This window comes from Balaenoptera musculus, chromosome 6 (assembly GCF_009873245.2).
Source record: "Balaenoptera musculus isolate JJ_BM4_2016_0621 chromosome 6, mBalMus1.pri.v3, whole genome shotgun sequence".
NCBI classification, from domain to species: domain Eukaryota; kingdom Metazoa; phylum Chordata; class Mammalia; order Artiodactyla; family Balaenopteridae; genus Balaenoptera; species Balaenoptera musculus.
The window spans coordinates 5850707-5874100 of NC_045790.1; the positions used below are offsets into that span (position 1 = coordinate 5850707).

Here is a 23394-nt window from a genome sequence, read left to right on the forward strand (position 1 = left end):
ATTTGGTAAAACATATTGACCAAGTCAGAAAAAGTTGTATAAGGTACGTTGTGTGAACATTCACGTTTTACATCTATTTGGTAATTTACATAAAAAAGAGTGTGTGCTTCTATAATGCATTCATTTCTAAAAGAATGTATTGCAATTTGATATTATAGGTTATTTCCAGAAAGGAGAGAATATGAAGAATAGTCATAATAATCTATAAAATTCCATTTATTAAATATTTAGCTTTTTTCCAAATATTATTTTTCTCATCAGGTTTTGAGTGCAGTAATAAGGGAATATTTAGTAAAAAGCCATTGTTGAATTGCCTTGTTTTTTTCCTCCCTCAAAGAGAGTCTATACCAAGTAGAAAATGTACTGATGATTTTCTTTATTTACCTATTCTATGCACTGTTCCAGAAAGGATATAAGACTTCTGTTATTGTGTTAGTTTAACTTTAATACCTGTCAATTCAGTGAAGGAAAAAAAAGCTCAATCAAATCATATACTGTGCTGATGAAACAATATATTTTGAGTTTTTTTAAAACAATTCCACTTCTTCATGCATTTTTGTAGAAGTCATACTATTTGAAAACATGTTCTGCCTTATGTTTTTGCAGCTTTTAAGAGGAACTGAATTCTGATTACCTCAAAATTGTTTTGTTCAGCCCAGTAACACCTATTGAACACTGAAACTGTTCTGCGTGTGGTCTTGAGAAACAGATCAGGGACCTCCAAGGATGTATTTCAGTGAAACAATGTCACTTTAACTCAAAATTGTTATCTCCTAGATTTACTACACGTGTGGTGCTTCTCAAACGTTTCCCCACAGCAGTACTTTGTATAGCACCCTACACTTCTCCTTTGTAGCAGCAGGCTTCACATTTATAAATGTTTGTAATGATTACAGTTTTGTTAGAATACAAGTTCCAAGAGGAGAAGTCCATCTTATTCATTACTACATCCCCAGATCTTAATAACAGCTGGCCCTTAGTGAGTATCTAATAAATTTTTATAGCATGAAGGACTTTCTGAAATTAATTCTGCTGGCTACTCGTCAGCGCACACCTCCAAAGGTGTGGAGCATAGTCCAAAACTGCCTCTAACACCCAGAAAATATCTTTGAAGGCATCCGTTTTATTTACCTTTAAAATTCATGTGACTTTAAATTCTCATCCATTACATGTTTCTTTTAATGTGTTTTGTTAGTCCCAAGAAAAATGGACACGTCAGGGGTATGTAGCATAGTTTTAAGGATACAACTATGTGAGTGTTTTGGAACTGGAACTCTCTTCAAAGTCTGTCTTGATTTTTAGCAAATACCTTAAACTTGAGTTAGCATCTGAAAAGTGGGTTTAAGAATACTTATCTTGATGGTTTTGTGGTTTATTAAGAGAGCAAAATGCAAATGTGCTTAAAGTACTTGGCATACATAATATATATTCAAATATTGGCTCCCTTTCCCCCTCTTACTAGAAAACTTCTGGTTTCCCTTCCAAGAACCTCAATTTATCTCTGGTTCTTTTCATTAAGTATACATGATCTGTCAAGAACAGAACTGTCAAGAACTGAAAATATTCTCCATCTTTGAGCCAGGGTTATGGCTCTTCCTCTGAGGGACAGAATTCTTTTACTGAGCACAGTGAACACCTTGTAGATGAAAATTTTCTAGTCAAAAATTTTAAACAGTTTCCACAGAGAAAAATTAAATGGAATTTTTATTACTGCTAATTTAACACAAGTTTACTTAGGCAAGTAAGAATTTATAGAATCTGTGCTTTATTGCACTGCATAGAAACCAGAAATACAGCTACACTGTTGTAGTGTGGTTTGTGGGGAATTAAGAATGGTGTTGTCTGGAATACAGGATGATTCTCAGTGATTGTTGCAAGGAATCACGAAAGAGATCTTTGGTCCAAAGAAGACATCTCTGAAAGAGAGCAGAACATGAATGAATTAAATCCAGCTGAAAGTTAAGATATATGTTAGACTTTTCTGAGCAAGAAATGGACGGTGATTTCCAGGATTTCAGATATGACTATTCTTTTTAGGTGAATAAAGTACAAAGAGAGTGAGTGGGAGGACTTTTGCCACAAGAGCAGCAAAGACCAAGAAGGTAATCAATTCTTCTGCTTTCCCCCATCTGCCATGGACATTATACTGTCGTTTGTCTATAAAGAAAAGGAAAGATTGGGTGATTTCAAAACCTTACAAGCATACCAGAATATTCATTTCTCTGATATGGGTGAGGATAGGCCATGAAGTTTAAATCTACAGCTAAGAAACAGAAGATTAAAAATTTGTTGGGAAGTCAATAAGTAAATTTCTAGGTTTTATAGGGAAAGGTGAAATTTTGAGCTACCCAACTCTATCCACTCTTGTTGGAAAGATCACATAAGGTGATGTATAATAAAAATGCACAGTATAATATAAAATTGTGTATATGTGCAAGGTAGTATTATGATTATGGCTCATTAGAAATATACTTAGCATGCAATGTACAACATGATGACTGTAGCTAACACTGTTGTATGGTATATTTGAAAGTTGCTAAGAATAGATTACAGGATATCACAAGGGAAAAAAAATGTGTAGCTATATGAGGTGATTCGTGTTAACTTATTATGGTAATCATTTCACAATACAGTTGACCCTTGAACAATGTAGCAGTAAGGGGTGCTGAGCCTCTGTACAGTGGAAAAACCGTGCATAACTTTACAGTCAGTCCTCCATATCTGTGGTTCAACATCCGAGGATTCAACCAACCATAGATGGGATAGTACTGTGGTATGTATTATGTTTAGTGAAAGAAATTTGCGGATAAGTGGACCCATGCAATTCAAACGTGTGTTGTTCAAGGGTCAGCTGTATATGTATGTCAACTCATTGTGCTGTACACCTTAAACTTATACAGCGCTGTATTTAATTATATTCAGTGCAACTGATAAAATAGAATGGCAAAATAAAATTTGTGTTTATAGGCAAAAAAAAAAAAAAAAGAAATATACTTAGATATTTGTTGCTACTGGGAAAACTGTAACCCAAAATCAGGCAGAAATTATTTTCATATATCCATACTTCTAGCTCATCCATTAACAGTGGATAATCACAAAATTATATCATAAAGTAAGTACATTTCAATAAATTAGTTTCAAGTCTTACAAAAAAGTAAACATGATATTTTAATATTAGATGGCGTTTCATTTATGTAGGAAAAGTTAAATCATTTTATGGAATCAGTTAACTTGAGTTCTTGATATCATTGTTTAATCAAGTGATTCTCAAATTTTATTATGCATCAGAATCGCTTGGAGGGTTTAAGCCATAATTGCTGTGCTTTCTCTCCATTGTTTCTGATCCAGTTGGTTTGGTCTGGGGCCCAGGGATGAACTCTGTTTTTAACAAGAACTCAGGTAATGTTGAAGCTGCTGTTCTGGGAACCATACTTAAGAACCAACTGGCTTGGTAGAAAAAATACCCAGGCCAAATCAGAAGACCTGTGTTCTAGTCTCAGTGCTGATATTAGCTAGTTATGTGGGATGGTGGTCATTTTACCTCTCTACACCTTTCTTTGATAAGATGGTTATATCTGCCCTTTCTAGCTCACAGATTTCTTAGAAATATGATGATATGTTGAAAGTAATTTGAAAAAGCTGATTTCAATATGAAGTAACCAAGATCATAGTATTTGAGGTTCCTCAATAACCAGGAGAAGATTATTTTAAAATCAAGAGCTATAAATATTTATTTATATATCTACCTTTGTATTATACTTAAAATACATCTACTTTCCAAGTCAGTGGATAATCTCTATTCAGTTAATTTCTGGTTAACTCATACATAGAGCTAGAAAGTTTTTCTTTCACCATTACCGAACTTTTCCATCCAGTTACTTGATCTGTTCACTGGGATCTTTTTTTTGATGGTTATTACTATTATTACATATTATTTCTATGTTTTTTATTATTTTCCTAGAATTTGATATTTTAAAAAGCAAATAGGCGGAGAACAGAAAAAGGTAATTCACAAATTAAGAAATACAATTAGTAAACAAATTTCAAAAGATATACAACCTAGCGGGCAATCAAATACATGGAAATTAAACCAAAGTGCCATTTTTGTTTTGTGTCTACTAAATTGGAAAGAATATTTTAAGCTTGTAATATCAAGTGATGATGACAGGTTCTCTCTAACTTGCATATATTGGTAAGCCATCATTATTTCTTTTGGAAAACTCACTGGGATCTTTTATCTAAAGCCTTTTATTAGTTTTCAAATTAGTTTAAGATGTCAGCCTTGAAGGTGACTTCAACTACCAGAAGATGTTTTTTTTGTGTGGTTAAAAATCAGATAGGAAATTTAGAATTTAATAGATTGGAGTGTTATTAATTTCCTGTATCTCATTTAGTTTTACTAAGATCTGTCAAACTCTGTCTCTTAAATGAAAACACTCATTTCGGTACATAATGGTGATGATCCTAAAAAATAGCTGAGATTTGAACAGGGTTTTACTGAAAAGGGTGATTAATTTTAGCACACTCATTATGAAGGTGTCTTAAGAAAGAGTTGTTGTACATACACTTCACAGCAATATGTTTTGTGATTGCATTTCCTTACTTTGGGCAGCAGAGCAATTCACTGAAGTTGCAGTAACAGATCATCTCACATCCCTTCCCATCCCAGAAGTGATCCTGGACGTTTACATCAATCTTTGTCAGGTCAGCTACTCCTTCTGGAAGATTGTGACAGTCGCGATCTTTCAGTATCTTTCTGTAGCAAGAGAGGCGATTTGCAGGCATGGCTTGGACTCCTAGCAGCAAAGTTAGTCCAACGGTGACAGCAAGTACTATAAATTTCATTTTGGCTTTTGGCCCTGAGATAGAAGAAAAACCAAAATGTGTCAGTGTTTGTATGTCTGTTTGTTTGGTTTAAAGATGGAATTCATCTGAACATAAAGTTCTGCAGCATTCTCATAAACTCTTGAATAGAAAGAGTGGGCATTGATTTTTTCTATTCTCTTTGAATGTCTCTCAAAGTTTAGTTTTATGACCACCTACAATAAAAATCACTTAGAATATTTGTTAAAAATGACATGCCTGAGCTCCACAAAGAAATATTGAATGAGAGTTATGTGAGGGAGGTGGAAGGGAGATAGCGGGAAGAGCCAGAATCTGTGTTTTTAAGGACCCAAAGTCATTTTTTTCAGTATTTTCAGTAGAGAAAAACTGCTTTTTAAGGTGATAAAACTCAAGTAAATTTCGGAACAAATAGCATCATTGTGTACTGTGATTCTTGACCTTGCATATCCTAACAACATTGTCCAAGAATCTGGGTCCAACCCTGACAGAAACATGCCCAGTTATCCTGACACTGACAGATTATATTCTATAGATATATTTATAGTTAAGTTTTTAAAACTTCCAGAATTATTTTGGGGACCCATTTTTGTTGCATATCTTTAGTAATTGTGAACTCTTCTCCCACATGGGTTACATCTTAGCCTCAGTTGAAAACAGAGGCTTGAATTCGCCATAAGAGGCATTTACCCTGTTCTTGAACACCTACCATGATGGGGAACTCATTGTTGACTAAATCCATATATTCCACTGATACAGTTCTAACGTTTCCCTTACTGGAAAATATTTTTTTGTGGCTTCCACCCACCAGTTCTAGTTTGAACTCTTGGGGTCATACTGCAAGTCTAATTCCTCTTTCAGGAGATAACACTTTAAGTATCGTATCTGCGTACAACTATGGAATATGCATTATCTATTGAATCAGGTTTTTCTGGCTTCCATATTAAACATGAAGAAAATGGAGGCTCTTGTAGTAAAGGAAGACTAGCAAAATAGTTGGAGGGACCAGAATCAGACTCCACAGCCATTCAGATTTCATCTTGTTGGCAGGTGCTGAAGTGTCTTTCCTACCTCTGGAGTATTAAAAAGGGAGGAAGACAGATATGTATATTGTACGATGAAAGAAAACAATATTGTTGAAAGGAAATTTTACTATGAAGTTTTCTGTGATTAGATGCACCTCAAAGGTCAGTTATTTTAGGTAAGATAATGGGTTTAAAAAAAAAAAAACTTAGTTATTTTAGAGCAGTTTGGCTTACAATAAAATGGAAAGGAAGCTGCAGATTCCCGTGTACCCCCTGCCCCACACATGCACAGTCTCCCATGTTATCAACATCCGTCACCACATGGTACATTTTACCAAGGATGACCCTACATTGACACATCCGAATCACCCTAAGTCCATAGTTGGCCTTCGGTTTCATGCCTTGTGTTGTACATTCTATTGGTTGGACAAATGTGTAATGGCTTATACCCATCATTTAAATATCACACATGGTATTTTCACTGCCCTAAAAATCCTCTGCGCTCTGCCTATTCATCTCTCCCCACCAACCCCCAGCCCCACAGCAACCACTGGTCCTTCTTATTGTCTTCATAGTTTCACCTTTTCCATAATGTCCTATAGATGGAATCACACAGTATGTCAGCTTTTCATATTGGCTTCTTTCATTTAGTAATATGCTTTTAAAGTTCCTCCATGTCTTTTCATGGCTTGACAGAGCTATCTTTCTTTTTTAGCACTGGATAATATTCCATTGTCTGGATGTACCACAGTTTATTTATCCATTCACCTACTGAAGGACATCTTGGTGGCTTCCAAGTTTTGGCAATTATGAATAAAGCTGCTATAAACGTCCTTGTGCAGGTTTTTATGCAGACATGTTTTTAACCTCTGTGGATAAATACAAAGGAGCATGATTGCTGGATTATATGCTAAGATTATGTTCAGTTTTGTAAGAAACCGTCAAACTGTCTTCCAAAGTGGCTGGATTATTTTGCATTCCCAACAGCAATGAATGAGAGTTCCTGTTACGCCATATTCTCACCAGCTTTTGGTGTTGTCAGTGTTGTGGATTTTGGCCATTCTACTAGGTGTGTAGTGGTCTCTCATTGTTTTAATTTGCATTTTCTGATGACATATGATGTGGAGCATCTTTTCATATGCTTATTTGCCATCTGTATATCTTCTTTGGTGAAGTGTCTGTTAAAGTCTTTGGCCCATTTTTAAAGTCAGGTTTGTTTTCTTATTGTTGAATTTTAAGAGTTCTTTGTACAGTTTGGATTAACAGTCATTCAGCAGATGTGCCTTTTGCACATATTTTCTCCAAGTCTGTGGCTTATCTTCTAATTCTCTTAATATTTTCTTTCAAAGAGCAGGTGTTTTTAATTTTAATGAAGTCCAGCTTATTAATTATTTTTTCATCTATCATGTCTTTGGTATTGTGCCTGAAAAGGCATCACCAAACCCAAGGTCATCTAGATTTTATCGTATGTTATCTTCTAGAAGTTTTAGAGTTTTGTACTTTACTTTTAGGTCTATGATCCATTTTCAGTTAATTTCTTGTGAACTGGGGCATGTGGATGTCTGGTTGTTCCAGCACCATTTGTTGAAGAGACTGTCTTTCACATTGTATTGGTTTTGCTCTTTTGTTAAAGATCAGTTAACTGTATTTGTAGAATTCTATTTCTGAGCTCTCTATTCTGTTCCATTGACCTATTTGTCTATTCTTTCACCAATACCACACTGTGTTGATTACTGTAGCTTTATTGTTAGTCTTAAAGTCAGGTAGTGTCAGTCCTCCAGCTTTGTTCTTTTCTTTCAATATTGTGTCGGCTATTCTGGGTCTTTTGCCTCTCCATATAAACTTTAGAATCAGTTTATCAGTGTCCACAAGATAACTTTCTGGGATTTTTATTGGGATTGTATTGAATCTGTATACCAAGTTGAGAAGAACTGACATCTTGACAATATTGAGTCTTCTTATCTCCATGAACATGTAATATGGAATATCTTTCCACTTATTTAGTTCTTTGGTTATGTTCAACAGTTTTGTAGTTTTTCCTCATATAGATCTTGTTGTATATATTTTGTTAGATTTATACCTAAGTATTTCATTTTGGGAGGGTGCTAATGTAAATGATATTGTGTTTTTAATTTCAAACTCCACTTACTCATTTTTAGTAGATAGGAAAGCAGTTGACTTTTATATATTAACCTTCTACCCTACAACTTTGCTATGATTTAGTTCCAGTAGTTTTTTGTTGATTCTTATGTATTTTCTACATAAACAGCCTGTCATCTGCAAACAAAGACAGTATTATGTCTTCCTTCCCACTCTGTATACTTTTTATTTCCTTTTCTTCCCGTATTGCATTAGCAAGGACTTCCAGTATGATGTTGAAAAGGAGTTGTGAGAGTCAACATCCTTACCTTGTACCTGATGTTAGTGGGAAAGCTTCAGGTTTCTCACCATTAAGTATAATGTTACCTGAAGGTTTCTTTAGACAGTCTTTATCAAGTTGAGAACATTCCCCTCGATTTTTAGTTTACTGAGAGTTTTTATCATGCTTGAGTTTAAATTTTATCAGATGCTTCTCCTGCATCTTTTGATATGATCATGTGATTTTTCTTTTTTAGTCTGTCAATGTGATGGATTACATTAATTGACTTTCAAATGTTGAACCAGCCTTGCATACCTGGGATAAATCCCACTTGATTTTGGTGTATCATTCTTTTTATACCTGTTTGGATTCAATTTGCTAATAATTTGTTGAGGATTTTTGCATCTATGTTCATGAGAGATATTGGTCTGTAGTTTTCTTTTCTTGTGATGTCTTTGGCTGGTTTGGGTATTAGGGTAATGCTGGCCTCATAGAATGAGTTAGGAAGTATTCCCTATGCTTCTGTCCTTTGAAAGAGATTGTAGAGATTTGATATACTTTGTTCCCTAAATGTTTGATAGAATTCACCAGGGAACCCATCTGGGCCTGGTGATTTCTGTTTTGGGAGGTTATTAATTACTGATTCAATTTCTTTAGTAGATACAGATCTACTCACATCATCTATTTCTTCTTCTGTGAATTTTGGTAGATTGTGTCTTTCAAGGAATTGGTTCATTTCATCTAGGTTATCAAATTTGTGGGCTTTTCCTTTATTATCCTTTAACTTTCCATGTGATCTGTAGTGATGTCCCCTCTTTCATTTCAGATGTTAGTAATTTTGTGTCCTCTCCTTTTTTTTTCTTAGTTAGCCTGGCTAGAGGTTTATTAGTTTTATAGATCTTTTCAAAGAACCATCTTATGCTTTCATTGATTTTCGGTGTTGATTTCCTGTTTTCAATTTTATTGATTTCTGCTCTAATTCTTACTATTTCTTTTCTTCTGCTTACTTTGGAGCAAACTTAATTTGCTCTTTTTCTAGTTTCCTAAGGTAGAAACTTAGATGATTGATTTTAGATCTCTCTTCTTTTCTAATATATGCATTCCTTGCCTTCATAACTTTCCCTCTATGCACTGCTTTTGCTTCATCCTGCAAATTTGGTAAGTTGTGTTTTCATTTTCATTAAATTCAAAATATTTTAAAATTTCTCAAGATTTCTTCTTTGACCCATGTGTTATTTAGAAATGTGTTTAATCTCCACATGTTTTTGTATTTTCCAGTTATCTTTCTGTTATTGATTTCTAGTTTAATTCCACTGTGGTCTGAGAGCAGACCTTGTGTGACTTCTTTTAAATTAGGTAAGATGTGTTTTATGGCCCAGAATGTTGTCTATCTAGGTGAATGTTGCATGTGAGCTTGAGAAAGACGTGTATTCTACTGTTGTTGGGTGAAGTGATCTACAGATATCTATTATATCAAGTTGATTGGTGGTGTTGTTGAGTTCAACTATGTCCTTTCTGATTTTCTGCCTGCTGGATCTCTCCATTTCTGAGGGAAGGGTGTTGAAACCTCCAACTATGATAGTGGATTCATCTACTTTTCTTTGCAGTTGTATTGGTTTTTAGCTCATGTAACCTGATACACTGTTGTTAGGCAAGTATCCGTTAAGAATTGTTATGTATTCTTGGAGAATTGACCCCTTTATCATTATGTAATACCCTTCTTTATCCCTGATAACTTTTCTTACTTTGATGTTTGTGCTGTCTGAAATTAATATAGCTATTCCTGCTTTCTTTCGGTTATTGTTAGCATGATGTATTTTTCTCCGTCCATTTACATTTGATCTATATGTGTATTTATATTTAAAGTGAGACAACATATAGTTGGGTCATGCTTTTTGATCCATTCTGACAATCTCTGTCTTGTAATTGGTGCATTTAGATCATTGACATTCAACATTGACATTGATACAGTTAGATTAGGATCTACTATGCTTATTATTGTTTTCTGTTTATTGCTATTGTTCCTATTTTTCTCTTCCACTCTTTCTCTGCCTCCTTTTCTGGTTTCAATTGAGCATTTCCTATGGTTCCATTTTCTCCCCTTTCTTAACATATTAGTTATACTTTTTCTTTTTTACTTTTTCAGTGGTTGCCATAGTGTTTGCAGTATTCATTTATAACTAACCCAACTCTGCTTTCAAATAATATTATAACACTTCACAGTACAGTAATGTGAGTACCTTATAATAAAATAATTCTAATTCCTTCCTCTCATTCCTTGTATCATTGCTGCCATTAATAAGCATATATATCTATACATATATGTATCTTTATATACATACATAACATAGATAGTTGAATACATTGTTGCTATTATTTTGAACAAACCACTACCTCTTAGATCAATTAAGAATAAGAAGAATAAAAGTTTTTATTTTACCTTGTCTTATTCTAATTCAGTGCTTTTACTTTATGTAGATCCAAGTTCCTAACCTATATTATTTTTCTTCTCTTGAAAGAACTTCTAGCATTTTTCACAAGCTGGTTTACTGGCTATGAATTCTCTTAATTTTTGTTTGTCTGAGAAAGTCTTTATTTCTCCTTTACTTTTGAAGGATAATTTTGCAGAGTACAGAATTCTAGGTTGGTAATTTTTTTTTTCAACACTTTATTGCACTCCACTCTCTTCTTGTTTGCACGGTTTCTGAGAAGTTGGATGTAATTCTTTTCTTTGTTCCTCTGTAGGTAAGGTGATTTTTCCCCCTCTGGCATCTTCTAAGGACCTTTTCTTTATCTTTGTTTTTCTGTAGTTTGAAAATTATCTGCCCATGTGTAGATTTTTGACATACGGTCTACTTGATGTTCTCTGAATTTCCTGTGTCTGTAGTTTGGTTTCTGACATTAATTTAAGTAAATTATCAGTCATTATTGTTTCAAGTATTTTTTCTGTTCCTTCCTCTCTTTCTTCTCCTTCTGGTGTTCTTGTTATGCGTGTGTTACACCTCTGTAGTTGTCCCACAGCCCTTGGAGGTTCTGTTCCTGTTTTTTTTTCAATGTTTGTTCTCTTAGACTTTCAGTTTTCAAGAATTCTATTGACCAATCCTCAAGCTCAGAGATTCTTTCCTCAGCTGTGTCCAGTCTACTAATAAGCCCACCAAAGGCATTCTTCATTTCTGTTACAGTGTTCTTTTTTTTTTATTTTTACCCTAGGGGTTGAGCTATTCTTTTTTATTTTATTTGATTGATTGATTGATTGATTGATTGATTGATTGATTGGCTGCGTTGGGTCTTCCGTTGCTGCGCGCAGGCTTTCTCTAGTTGCAGTGAGCGGGGGCTATTCTTCGTTGCGGTGCGAGAGCTTCTCATTGCGGTGGCTTCTCTTGTTGCGGAGCACAGGCTCTAGGCATGCAGGCTTCAGTAGTTGTGGCACATGGGCTTCAGTAGTTGTGGCTCATGGGCTCAAGAGCGCAGGCTCAGTAGTTGTGGCACGCGGGCTTAGTTGCTCTGTGGCATGTGGGATCTTCCCGGACCAGGGCTCGAACCGATGTCCCCTGCATTGGCAGGTGGATTCTTAACCACTGCACCACCAGGAAAGCCCAACAGTGTTCTTTTTATCTCTACTATTTATTTTTGGTTCTTTCTTAGGATTTCCATTTCTCTGCTGGCATTGCGCATCTGTTCTTTCATGCTGTCCAGTTTATCCATTAGACCCCTTAACATATTAATCACAGGGTTTTTTTTTACGCATTTTAAAATTTTACTGTAATAGGTATAGTATCATTAATTTACATTTTAATATTTTGCATGCTACATACATTTAAATAGGATATCCCTTTCTAATCCCCATCTAGTATCAGGAAAATGCTTGTAAGTTTGTTCTACCTTGTTGGTAATGGTATGCATTTTAAGTGGCACTGGGCATCCCCCCGACTCCAATCCATCATCTTTAATCACAGTTGTTTTAAGTTCCTGGTCTCATAATTCCAACATCACTTCCATGTCTGGTTCTCATGCTTGCTTTATCTATTTGTCTTTGGTATGACTTGTAAATTTTTCCTGATAGCCAGATACTATGTACCAGGTAAAAGGAACTGCTGTAACTAGGCCTTTGGTAATGTGGTGGTGAGATACGAAGGGAGAGGAAGCATTCCATGGTCCTATAATTAGGGCTTGGTCTTTTAGTGAGACTGTGCTTCCGGGCTGCGAACTTCACAAATGTGTCTCAGTTCTTTCCTCTTCCCTTAGGTGGGACAGGATGGCTAGGTGGGCTGGAATTGGGTATTTCCCTTCCCCCAGATTGGTCGGGCTCTGGTAATACTCCAGCTGATTAGGCTCTGGTTCACTGGTTTCTGCCAAGGGCAGGCCTTGTTAAGAAGAACAGAATGCTCTGATATATTTCAGGAGGGTTCCTTTCCCATCACCTGCCAGAACCTTGTGGAGATTTTTCTCAGTATTCACGTAGGAGTAGAATAGCTGGTAGGTGTATGTTTTACATTTTAAGGAATTGCTAAATTGTTTTTCCAAAGTGGTTGTACTATTTAAAATTTCCACCAGCAGTCCAGTTTGTCCACGTCCTCTCCAACACTTGGTATGGTCAGTCTTTTTTATTTTTTGCCATTCTAATAGCTGTCTCATGGTCGTTTTATGTTGCATTTCCTTAATGATTAATGGTATTGAGCCTCTTTCATATGCTTATGTTCATCTGTGTATCTTCTTTGGTGAACTGTCTGTTCAAATCATTTCCCATTTTAAAAAATTGGGCTTGTGTTCTTGAGTTGTGAGGGTTCTTTATATATTCTGGACACAAGTTATAATAATATCTAATAGAGATATTATTTATTAGGGCTTGGTCTTCTAGTGAGACGAAGCCCTAATAAATAGGTTTTGCAAACATTTACTCTTCATGCATGGCTTTCCTTTTCACTTTCTTAACAGTGATTTTAAAAGAAGCATAAGTTCTTAAAATTAACGAAGTCTAACTTCTCAATTTTTTTAATGGAATGTGCTTTTGGTGTCATAGCTAAGAAATTATTGCCTTACCCAAGGTCACAAAGTGTTTCTTCTATGTTTTCTTCTAAAGTTTTTTAGTTTTATGTTTCAAATTTAGTTTCGTGGTCCATATTAGTTTTTTTTGTTTTTTGTATATAGTGCATATGGATTGAAATTCTTTTTTAGGTTGTTTTTTCAACTCTAGTTGTCCAATAGTTTTAGCACTATAAGTTGAGAAGACTGTTGTTTCTCCACTGAATTGCCTTTGCATCTTTGTCAAATATCACTTTTTAATATAGGTGTGGGCCTGTTTCTGGACTCTGTTCTTTTCCATTGTTCTATTTGTTTATTTTTATGCCAGTACTACAGTTTTGATTACTGATGCTTTATAGTAATTCTTGGAATTGGGTAGAATTATCCTCAAACCTTTGTTCTTCTTTTACAAAGTTGTTTTGGCAATTCTAGGTTTTTTGCAGTCTATTATGAATTTTGTTATCAGCTTGTCAGTTTCTACAGAAAAAGCCTGCTGGAACTTTGGTTGAGATTGCATTAAATCTATAGATAAATTTGGAGAGTATTAGCATCGTAATAATATTGGATCTTCTGACCTCTGAACATATTTTTCCATGCTTTTATTTTTACTTTTTGTGGCTTTATATTTCAAATGTGTTTCTTATAGACAGGCAGTCTATAGGTTGGTCTTGCTTTTTTATCTAAACTGACTACCTCTGCCTTTTAAGGGGAGTGTTTAGATCATTCACATTTAAAGTGATTATTGACATGGTTAGATTTAAATCTGTCATAATTTGTTCTCTATTTGGTCCATCTGTTCTTTGTTTCTTTTTCCCTCTTTTTATGTGCTCTTTTGGATTAACTGAAATTTTTTTATAATTTCACTTTACTTCTTCTGTTGGCTGATAAGCTGTAATTCTTCATTGTGCTATTTTGGTGATTGATTTAGGGTTTATGTTACCTATTTTTACTTATCATTGTCTTTCTTCAAACGATATTATGATGCTTTACATTAGTATAAGAACTTTACAATAATATATTAACATTTCTCTCCTCCCATCCTTTATGCTATTATTGTTATACATTTTTTTTATGTATATGCTATAAACCCCAAGTATATTATTTTGTTTAAACAGTCAGTTAAACTTTAGGGATTTAAATAACAAGAAAAAATATTACACGTTTATCGATGCAGTTTCTATTTCCAGTGCTTTTTGTTCCTTTGTGTAAATCCATATTTCCATTTGATATCATTTTCCCTATACCTGAAGGATATCCTTTAATATTCTTATCATGTAGGTTGGCTGGTGATGAATTCTTTCAGCTTTTGTATGTCTGAAAATGTCTTTATTTCACCTTTGTTTTTGAACAAAGGTTATAGTATAACAGGTTATAGTATGATAGGTTGGCAGTTTTTTTCTTTCAGCACCTTAAGGATATATCTGTTTTAATGTTACTTTTAAATTCTAGCATGTATCAGTTCTGGGTTGGTCTCGATTGATTTATTATTCTAATTATGAGTTATGTTTTCCTGCTTCTTTGTATGCCTGGTAATCTTTGACTGGATGTCAGAAATTTATAATTTTGCCTTATTGGATGCTGAGTATTTTTATAGTCTTATAAGTATTCTTGTGCTTTGTTTTGGGATGCAACTAAGTTAGTCGGAAGCAGTTTGATCCTTGCAAGTCTTGCTTTTATGATTTGTTAGGTGGTTCCAGATCTGTTCTCAGTCTAGGGCTAATTATTCCTCACTACTGAGGCCATTCCTTCTCTGTGAGTATTCCTGGCCTTTTGAGTACCAGGCACTCTGTTCTCTAATCCTTTCAGATATTCCTCCTCCCCTCCCCCCTTCCATAGTTCCCTCATTTGCGTACACTAATCAATTTTCTGCCAAATACTTGAGTGGGGCCCTCTGCAGACTCCAGGGTTCTGTCTCTGTGTATCTCTCTTCTCTCAGGCACTCTGTTCTGTGGTCTCCAGCTGCCTTGGTCTCCCTGACTCCCAGCCCCATTTCTACAACTCGGGGAGTTGGCTGGACTCTATCTGGGTTCCTTCAAGGCAGTAGACTGGGGGAAATTGTAGGGCTCACCTCACTTGCTTCCCATCTCCCAAGAATCAGTGTTCTTCCTTGCTTGAAATCCAGTGTTTTGACAAAGATTGTTTCATATATTTTGGCTGTTTTTTGTTGTTGTTTCAAGGGAGTGGGCAGATCTGGTTCTTGTTACTGCATCTTGGGCAGAAGTAAAGCTTTCTATATCACTCTCACTATTTGTAGCTATTTGGGGAGGAATATGAAGGACAGATACCCAAATCTTACAGATTCTGAAAATGAGCTGTGTGATACTCTGTTGATTTTAACACAAGCCGAATTCTCAGAATTATGTTTCTCCCTTCTTCTACTTTCCCTTCCCCAAATTGAAATATGGTTCCTCTGATGTGCATCTCTTAGGGTAAGTAGCTATTTGTCCCAGAATTCAACAAATAAGACCCAGTATGGTTGCACAGGAGCCATTCATTTAGGCTGCCCTTCCTACTTCCACAATGGTGCTTGTAAACTTTGTCCTCGAAGAAATAGGCTGCTGAAATGTAGCCCGGAGTCGCTCTCTAATCTTCAGGCCCAGATCTTCTTGTATTTCCTCTGCACAGACCAGCATCAACCCAGCAAGGATTTTCAGGAGAAGAGCAGCCATTGCTGGGAAGGTGGGGAAGTGAGAGAATAGTGCTAATGTGCAGGTCACTGATGAGCTATTCAGCAATCACATGAGAGAGAGGAGAACAGGAGCAAGCTGCTTTTACTTAGTTTCACTTAACAAATGTTTCTTAGTGTTTCATTTATGCCAGGCACTGTCCAGAGTGCCAGGAATACCAAAGGAATTAAGGAAAATATCAACAACTAAACCCATCCTCTTCCGACAACTCCACTTTCTTTGAGTCAAAGCTAAAGTCATTGCAGTGACCTCCATATGCAATCTGGCTCCCCATCACCTCTCTGAAATCATCTATTCTTCCCCTTGTTTTTTCTGTTCCAGCTGTTCCTCAAAAATGCCAGATGCATTCTTGCCTCAGGGCCTTTGCACTGGTTATTTCCTCTGCTTGGAAAGCTCTTCCTCCAAATATCTGCATATCTAACTACCTCACCTTCTTCAAGCCTTTGCTCCTCAATAACACCTACCCCACTGTGCTACTTAAAATTCTGTCTCCCCTTACCTGCACCCCTATGTTCACTGCAGCACTGTTCACAACAGCCAAGACATGGGAGCAACCTAAGTGTCCATCGACAGAGGAATGGATAAAGAAGGTGTGGCACAGATATACAATGGAATATTACTCAGCCATAAAAAAGAATGAAATAAAGACGTTTGCAGCAACATGGATAGACCTAGGGATTATCATACTAAGTGAGGTAAGTCAGACAGAGAAGGCCAAATGTCATAGGATATCACTTATATGTGGAATCTAAAAAAATGATACAAGTGAACTTATTTACAAAACAGAAACAGACTTACAGACACAGAAAGCAAACTTATGATTTTCAAAGGGGAAAGGTCAGGGGAGGGACAAATTAGGAGTTTGGAATTAACAGATATATACTACAATATATAAAATAGATAAACAACAAAGACCATATAGCACAGGAAATTATATTCAATATCTTATAATAACCTATAATGGAAAAGACTCTGAAAAAGAATATATATGTGCTATACACCAGAAACTAACACAACATTGTAAATCAACTATACTTCAATTTAAAAATTTTTTTAATTAAAAAAATAAAATTCCATCTCCTCTTTCAGATTCTCAATCTGCCTTACTTGCTCTAGTTTTCCATGGCATTTATAAACCTCTAAATTATTATAAAATATTCTTATTGTGTCTCCCCAAACTTGAATGTAAGCTCCAGGAAGGCAGGATTTTGTCTGATATGTATCCAAGTACCCTAAACAGTGCCTGGCACGTTAGTGAAAGAATAAATAATATATCCTAATCTTTAGATGCTTACAGCCAGGGAAGGAGGAGTTTCTCAGATTACTAAACTCAATATCTAGTTGCAGAGAACTATTTATGCCTGGAAGAGGTTAGTGAGCTACCAAATCCTTAAATTTGCATGTCATCAGGCACTACTGTTTTAATTTAATTGTATTTAATTTTTTCTAAATAGTTTGACTTTAAAATGTACTTCCCAATTTCTTTTGTTTGTTTGCTTGCTTTTTGTCAAAACTAGCATTTATTCTGGCCTACTAGCTCATACGTGACTTAAAAATATATGTTTCTATGTATGTGTACCTTTATCAGAAGATTCAACAACAAACATCACCTGGCTTTTCTCTAACCCCTCTCACCAAATCCCTCTCTATCAGAAGGTGGGGTGTATGGGGAGGAGTTGGGAAGGGAGCTGTAAGCTCTTTTTAATCTTTTTGCCCTAATGCGATAGAATTTTTCTGTTATTTTAGGTCTTTGGCATATTTCTTATCTTTTAGAACTTTGATCTTCAGAGTTTTTTTTACTATGTAATCATGTTCTTATTTTTGGTAATCTATCTTAATTTTGTCTATTCCTTGTGGCCTTTGGACAAAGTCATGCATTTAGACAATTTGGCCTCGTATTTCCTTTCTTGTATTTCCTGCATTTAAGTGTAGTTTGTTCTTAAGCTCACTTCATGACTATTAATGTCTTATGCTTTCTTTCCATCGGATGGTTCTAATGAGAACTGTAATCCTAGTTGGATATTTTTTTTTTTAGAAAAATATCAATAATTTTTCTGAAAAAAAGTAATAGTTTAAACATGGAAAATACAGAAAAGCACAGATAGAATAAAATTCAACTGGAGTGTCAACATGGAGAGGGCTGTTGTTAACATTTTGTGTGCTTCTTTTTGATGTGCACTGGCGAGGGTGTTAAGAAGGAGAAATTGAGATGGCCAGGGACAGTGGGAAACTCTAACATTTATGTTTGCGGGGGCTGGCGGGGGAGAGGTACGTCGGAGAAAGAAGTTGAAGTTGATTGAAGAATGAGGTGAGGGAAAGAATCCAGGATGACTCTTAGGTTTCTGACCTGAATGGTACTGACATTTACTGACATGAGCTGAGGATGAATTGCAAGGAGTCGATCTAGCGGGAGGGGATCTAAGGGTAAACTTTTGGACAAGTTAATTTTTTTTCCTTCCAGTTTTATTGAGATATAATTGACAAATAGCACGGTATAAGTTTAAGGTATATAGCATAATGATTTGATTTACATACATCATGAAGTTATTATCACAATAAGTTTAGTATGCATATATCATCTCATACAGGTACGAAATAAAATAAATATATATATTGCTGCATATATATTTTACTTTTTTCCTTTTGGCCTCAACATTCTTGGCTGATTTGCGTTGATAATATGTATAAAGCAGATAACTAATGAGAACCTACTGTATAGCACAGGGAACTCTACTCAGTGCTCTGTGGTGACCTAAATGGGAAGGAAATCCAAAAAAGAGTGGATATATGTATATGTATAGCTGATTCACTTTGCTGACCAGTAGAAACTAACACAACATTGTAAAGCATCTATACTCCAAAAAAAATTTAAAGAAACAACCAAAAAAGAATTTGGACAAGTTAATCTGAGATGCCTATCAGACATGAAATGAAGATTCTGAGTTGGCAGTTGAATGTGAGTCTGGAAGTCAGGGCCAGAAGTACAAATTCGAGAGTCATGGGGATATTTATCGATAGTATTTATAGCTGTGGGACCGCAGGGTGGTGAGTGCAGAGAGGGAAGAGAAGAGGGGAGGGATGGAGACCAGGGCCAGCCCATGTACGGGGACTGGCGGACGAGATGCCAGCGCCGAGAAGGCAAGCAGGGTACCTTCCCCTCCTGCATCTCTCAGGGGCCTGCTTCCAGGCTGGGCTCACAGAAAGCATTCAGAAAGCGTTTGCTGAAGGAAGGAACAAGTAAATTGCTGGAGAAGTAAGTGGGTATGTTGCCACACCATGCGCCTTTCCTGGCTGTGTCCCGGCCAGAGCACAGAATGATGTCTCTTGTCCACCTCAGTCACGTACCGGGATGGAAAGTTCCACACCTGGCGAGCACTCCCTGGTAGTTTTTCTTTTTTTTTTTTTTAACACTTTATAAATTACATGTTTGAACTGAACTGAAGTCTTCTCTTCTTCCTTTACTTAAGTGCAGATAAATAGCTTTAACTATTATTTGGCAAGTGGGGAGATGCCTGAACCAGTATGTTACCATGATACATTGGTTTGTTTTTTCATTAAAAGACACCGACCTTCATCCTTCGCAATCCATCAAGATCATATATTTTTCAAGCGCCAACAAGAGTGAAATGACTTTGACCAATTCGAAGCAAATTGCTCTATTTTTTTCCCCTCTTTCTGTTGAAGTACATGCATTTAAAATTCCTCCTGAAGTACATCCAAATTACAACAGAAAACAAGGCTAAAAACTGAATATCTGAAGGAATAACAAGAGATCTTTAGATAGTTACCAATTGGTTTTTTTGGATTCAATTTTATATAATTAATATTGTAAGATACCATTCATATCCCAATAGTGGCATTATTTTTAATAGATCACTGCAGAGGATACAGAACTATGAACAAGATGTTTCCAATTAAGCAACAAATCATTGTCACCATCATATGGGTAGGGCATTGCAAATTTTGGTTGTGTGAGGGTATTTGGCACCGGCAGGCTTTTGAATGGTTGGAGTTAAGTGGAGACTTAAAAAGAAAAAGTATCTCATTTAATGGCCAAAACAAGAGCTATGTCGTGAAAGCGTTGAGGCCTTTATGCAGCAATGCTCATGCAGACAGCTGATGCCAGTTCTGGAAACTGGTATTAAGAGCAGTGGGATGAAACAGAGTTGATGAGTTAGACAGGAAGGGCAGCCCATTTTCAGATTCCTTTCATAACACAGCCAGAAAGAAGCAAAGGCTGCACAAACGAAAATTCCAGCTCAGAACTTGACATTTAAAATATCAAAATTATAGTTGGAAGAGATTAAAACTGCCGTCCAGTCGTGGTGTTTTTCCATTCATCTTTCCTGGTGGATGAAAATCACTATTATTGTTAAAATTCCCACTCTCTGTACCAGAAGAGTTTTGTATTAGAATGACTGAGGGCTGGAGTGAAACTTCTCAAAGTGTAGGTTAAAGGAAAAGAAGTGGTAGTAGAAGGTGGATAAGCCTTCCAAACATCTTTAAAATAGACACGATCAGCCCCAGTACCCAAGAGACCTTCATCAGTGGAAAAACAAAGTCCACGTCCTCCCTGAAGGTGGTCTGCCTTCAGGTACCTCAGAGGATGATATGAGTACGCAGGCTTGCATCATGTTAACTATTTCCCTGGCCATGAGAAATCATCATCACTGGATAAAAGGACCAGCGTTTGGGAGAGCTTTACACGATCTATGTAACTAAGTCAAGGAATTTTAAAGAGGAATTTTTATAAGCCCCAAAGGGAAAAAGAGTTCCCTGTATCACAGCAGTACAGACACTGTGTTGTGTTCCACGGTGGGGACACCAAGGATGAATTCCATGAATTCCCTCTTTGTCTCACACATTTATACCTTTTAGGAATCAGGATTTAAAAAATTTTTTATTGGAGTCTAGTTGCTTTACAATGTTGTATTAGCTTCTACTGCACAGCAAAATGAATCGGCCATACAGATACATATATCCCCTCCCTTTTGGGTTTCCCTCCCGTTTAGGACATTACAGTGCATTAAGTAGAGTTCCCTGTGCTATGCAGTATATTCCCATCAGTTGTCTATTTTATACATAGTAGCAATAGTTGTATATGTGTCAATCCCAATCTCCCAACTCCTCCCACCCCACCCCTTTCCCCCTTGCTATCCATACATTTGTCCTCTACATCTGTGTCTATTTCTGCTTGGCAGTTAAGGTCATCGATACCATTTTTCTAGAAGGAATCAGGATTTTTAAAAGCAGAAAACATTCACTTTCTTAGACATTGCCATTAAACTTTACATAAAGTAGGAATACAGAGATACAGCTACTGCATTGAAAAGGAACTTGTGTACTTCATCAGCCTCGCGTAGTCCTGAGAGCTGGAATGGTGGAGCCAGATTCAGGGCAGACGGGGCTTTAACAAGGAGCAGCAGTGAGGGAGCTGCCTCCTTTTAAGTCCCCAGTTAAATGCCTTTCCCGTTAAGGAATGTACATTTTCTGTTCTCTTTTCATCTGATTCTTTTCCTCTAACCTGGGAAAGCATCCTCTTTCTCAAAGTGCACACATCACCTCCTCAGAGACTCTCTCTGCCTCTCTGTCCTTCTCTTCTGACTCAAGACACAAATACACTTCTGCTCTAATCTATAGCAGTAGTTTGCAGTAGAATCAATGACATAAAATGATTTTTAAGGAAAAAAAGTCCATACCCTTTTTCTTCTCCTTTCCTTTGGTCTTCTTGACAGAGGAATCTTCTGAAATGCTCCAACTCGCTGGGTGAGTTTGGGCAAAAGGAGAAGAGAGGAGGTGCTGGAAGGAGGTTACAAACGGACCTTTGTCTGCCTTGTCGCCCGCCCGCCAGGACCGGGGAGAGGAGGTGGGGGCGAGAGATGGGGCTGTGAGACCTGCCCCCCAGACGCTTCCAAGCCAGGCGAGAGTGAACCAACAGCTTCTCTACCGAAGGAAATAGCTGGTCTGGGCAGGAACCTCAGGGAGGCAGACTGTTAGAGCAATAAAATGTAGGACCTGAGGGATTTAAAGAGAACACAGAGCTCTTCTTCCCTTAAGAGAAGAGTGTGTGTGTGTTTGTGTGTGTGTGTGTGTGTGTGTGTGTGTGACAGAGAGAGAGATGAGGACAAAGAGAGCAGAGAGATAAGGACAGAGAAAGCAGAGGAGAGGGAGGGAGGGGGGAGGAGGAGCAGGAAGAACGGCTCCTGTGATTCCGGAGAGCGGCTGGCTTTGCACCTCTTCCCCTTTCACAGTTTCTTTGTGAGTTTTCACCAAGTTTTCCTCACCATCTAGATCTCTTATTTTGACATATTGGTAGAAGGTCTATCCCACCTCACCAGCTCCTCACGCAAAGAGTCATTATCTGTCACTGGAAAGCAAAAAATAAAACGACTAAGAAATAAATCTTTTCTGTGCCTCAGAAATAAAGGCACGAAAGGAATTTCACTCTGTTTTGAGCAAACTGAACTGGAGTTGTAGCATCTGTTAACTGTCCTTTAGGTGTTGTTTTAATTCCATCTGGAGCAGAGTCCCAGGAGTTAGAAAGATTATAACAGAGCAAGATTATCTAGATGGAGAACAGGGGGTGATCCTGATTGTATTAACAAGGGCATGGCGGTGAAGGAGAGGTGATAGCTTTGGGGATTACAGTGGTTTCATGTGGCTGGAACTGAGGGTGGGAGGAGATAAAACAGAGGAAGAGAAAGAGGCAAGTTGATGAAGTACCTCACATGCTGTGCTAAAAACTGTGGCTTTATCCTGAAGGTCAACGGAAAGATGATGAAAACCATTAGAAAGGATGAACCCACTGACTGCAGTGTCAAAGGAGGACGGTGTGGGAGGGAAGAGTCTAGAGGCAGGGAGGAGGGTAACCCAGAAGAGAAGATGGTCAGGAAGCAAAACTGAAAAGATGTGGTGACCAGTTGGATTTTCTTTTCTTTTTTTTTTTTTTTTTTTGTCTGCGCCGCACAGCACGTGGGATCTTCGTTCCCTGACCAGGGATTGAACCTGTGCCCCCTGTATTGGAAGCACAGAGTCTTAAGCACTGGACTGTCAGGGAAGTCTCTGCAGTAGGATTTTTATGTTTAGGGTACAGGTAGTTGAGAAAAGGGGAGATTCTATTAACTTTCGAAGGTTTGGACCCTTGGATGGATGATGCCGTTACTCATCTCGGAAAAAGAATAAAAAAGGAGAGCAGTTTTGGGTGGAGCAGGAGTGGGGAGAGGAGAATGGTTAGTCTGTGAACGTGGAATTAATTGAAGGAGGCCTGGGTGTTACGGGATGTTTAGTAGGCGGTTGGCTAAATGGACTTGGAGCTCGGAAAAGAAATATGAGCTAGAAAATCAGAGTTTATCCGCTAGTCAACTAACCATCAACTAAGTAAGTGATCGAGTTACTCAACTAAATGATAGTTGAAGCCATGGCTGTCCCAGTTAAAGAAGCTGAGCCTGTACTCTGGGTG

General features: G+C 37.0%; 2 protein-coding genes across 3 annotated transcripts in view; one reads left to right on the forward strand and one right to left on the reverse strand.

The window, feature by feature from the left end:
* Nucleotides 1-23394, forward strand: part of SAP30 (Sin3A associated protein 30) — a 100850-nt gene that overhangs the window by 12708 nt on the left and 64748 nt on the right. For both annotated transcript variants that reach the window (XR_005020247.1, XM_036854868.1), the window contains exon 4: nucleotides 2038-2102. Coding sequence is in view for 1 of the 2 variants with exons in the window: in XM_036854868.1 (XP_036710763.1) it covers nucleotides 2038-2061 (24 nt within the window). In the remaining variant the exon portion in view is untranslated. The remainder of the gene's footprint in view (nucleotides 1-2037; nucleotides 2103-23394) is intronic.
* On the reverse strand, nucleotides 1410-22046 carry SCRG1 (stimulator of chondrogenesis 1). The gene is made up of 3 exons (XM_036854871.1): nucleotides 21635-22046; nucleotides 4604-4859; nucleotides 1410-1916 (listed from the first exon to the last, which is right to left on the reverse strand). The coding sequence occupies exons 2-3, from the start codon at nucleotides 4843-4845 to the stop codon at nucleotides 1862-1864; spliced, it is 297 nt and encodes a 98-aa protein (XP_036710766.1). The 5' UTR covers nucleotides 4846-4859; nucleotides 21635-22046; the 3' UTR covers nucleotides 1410-1861.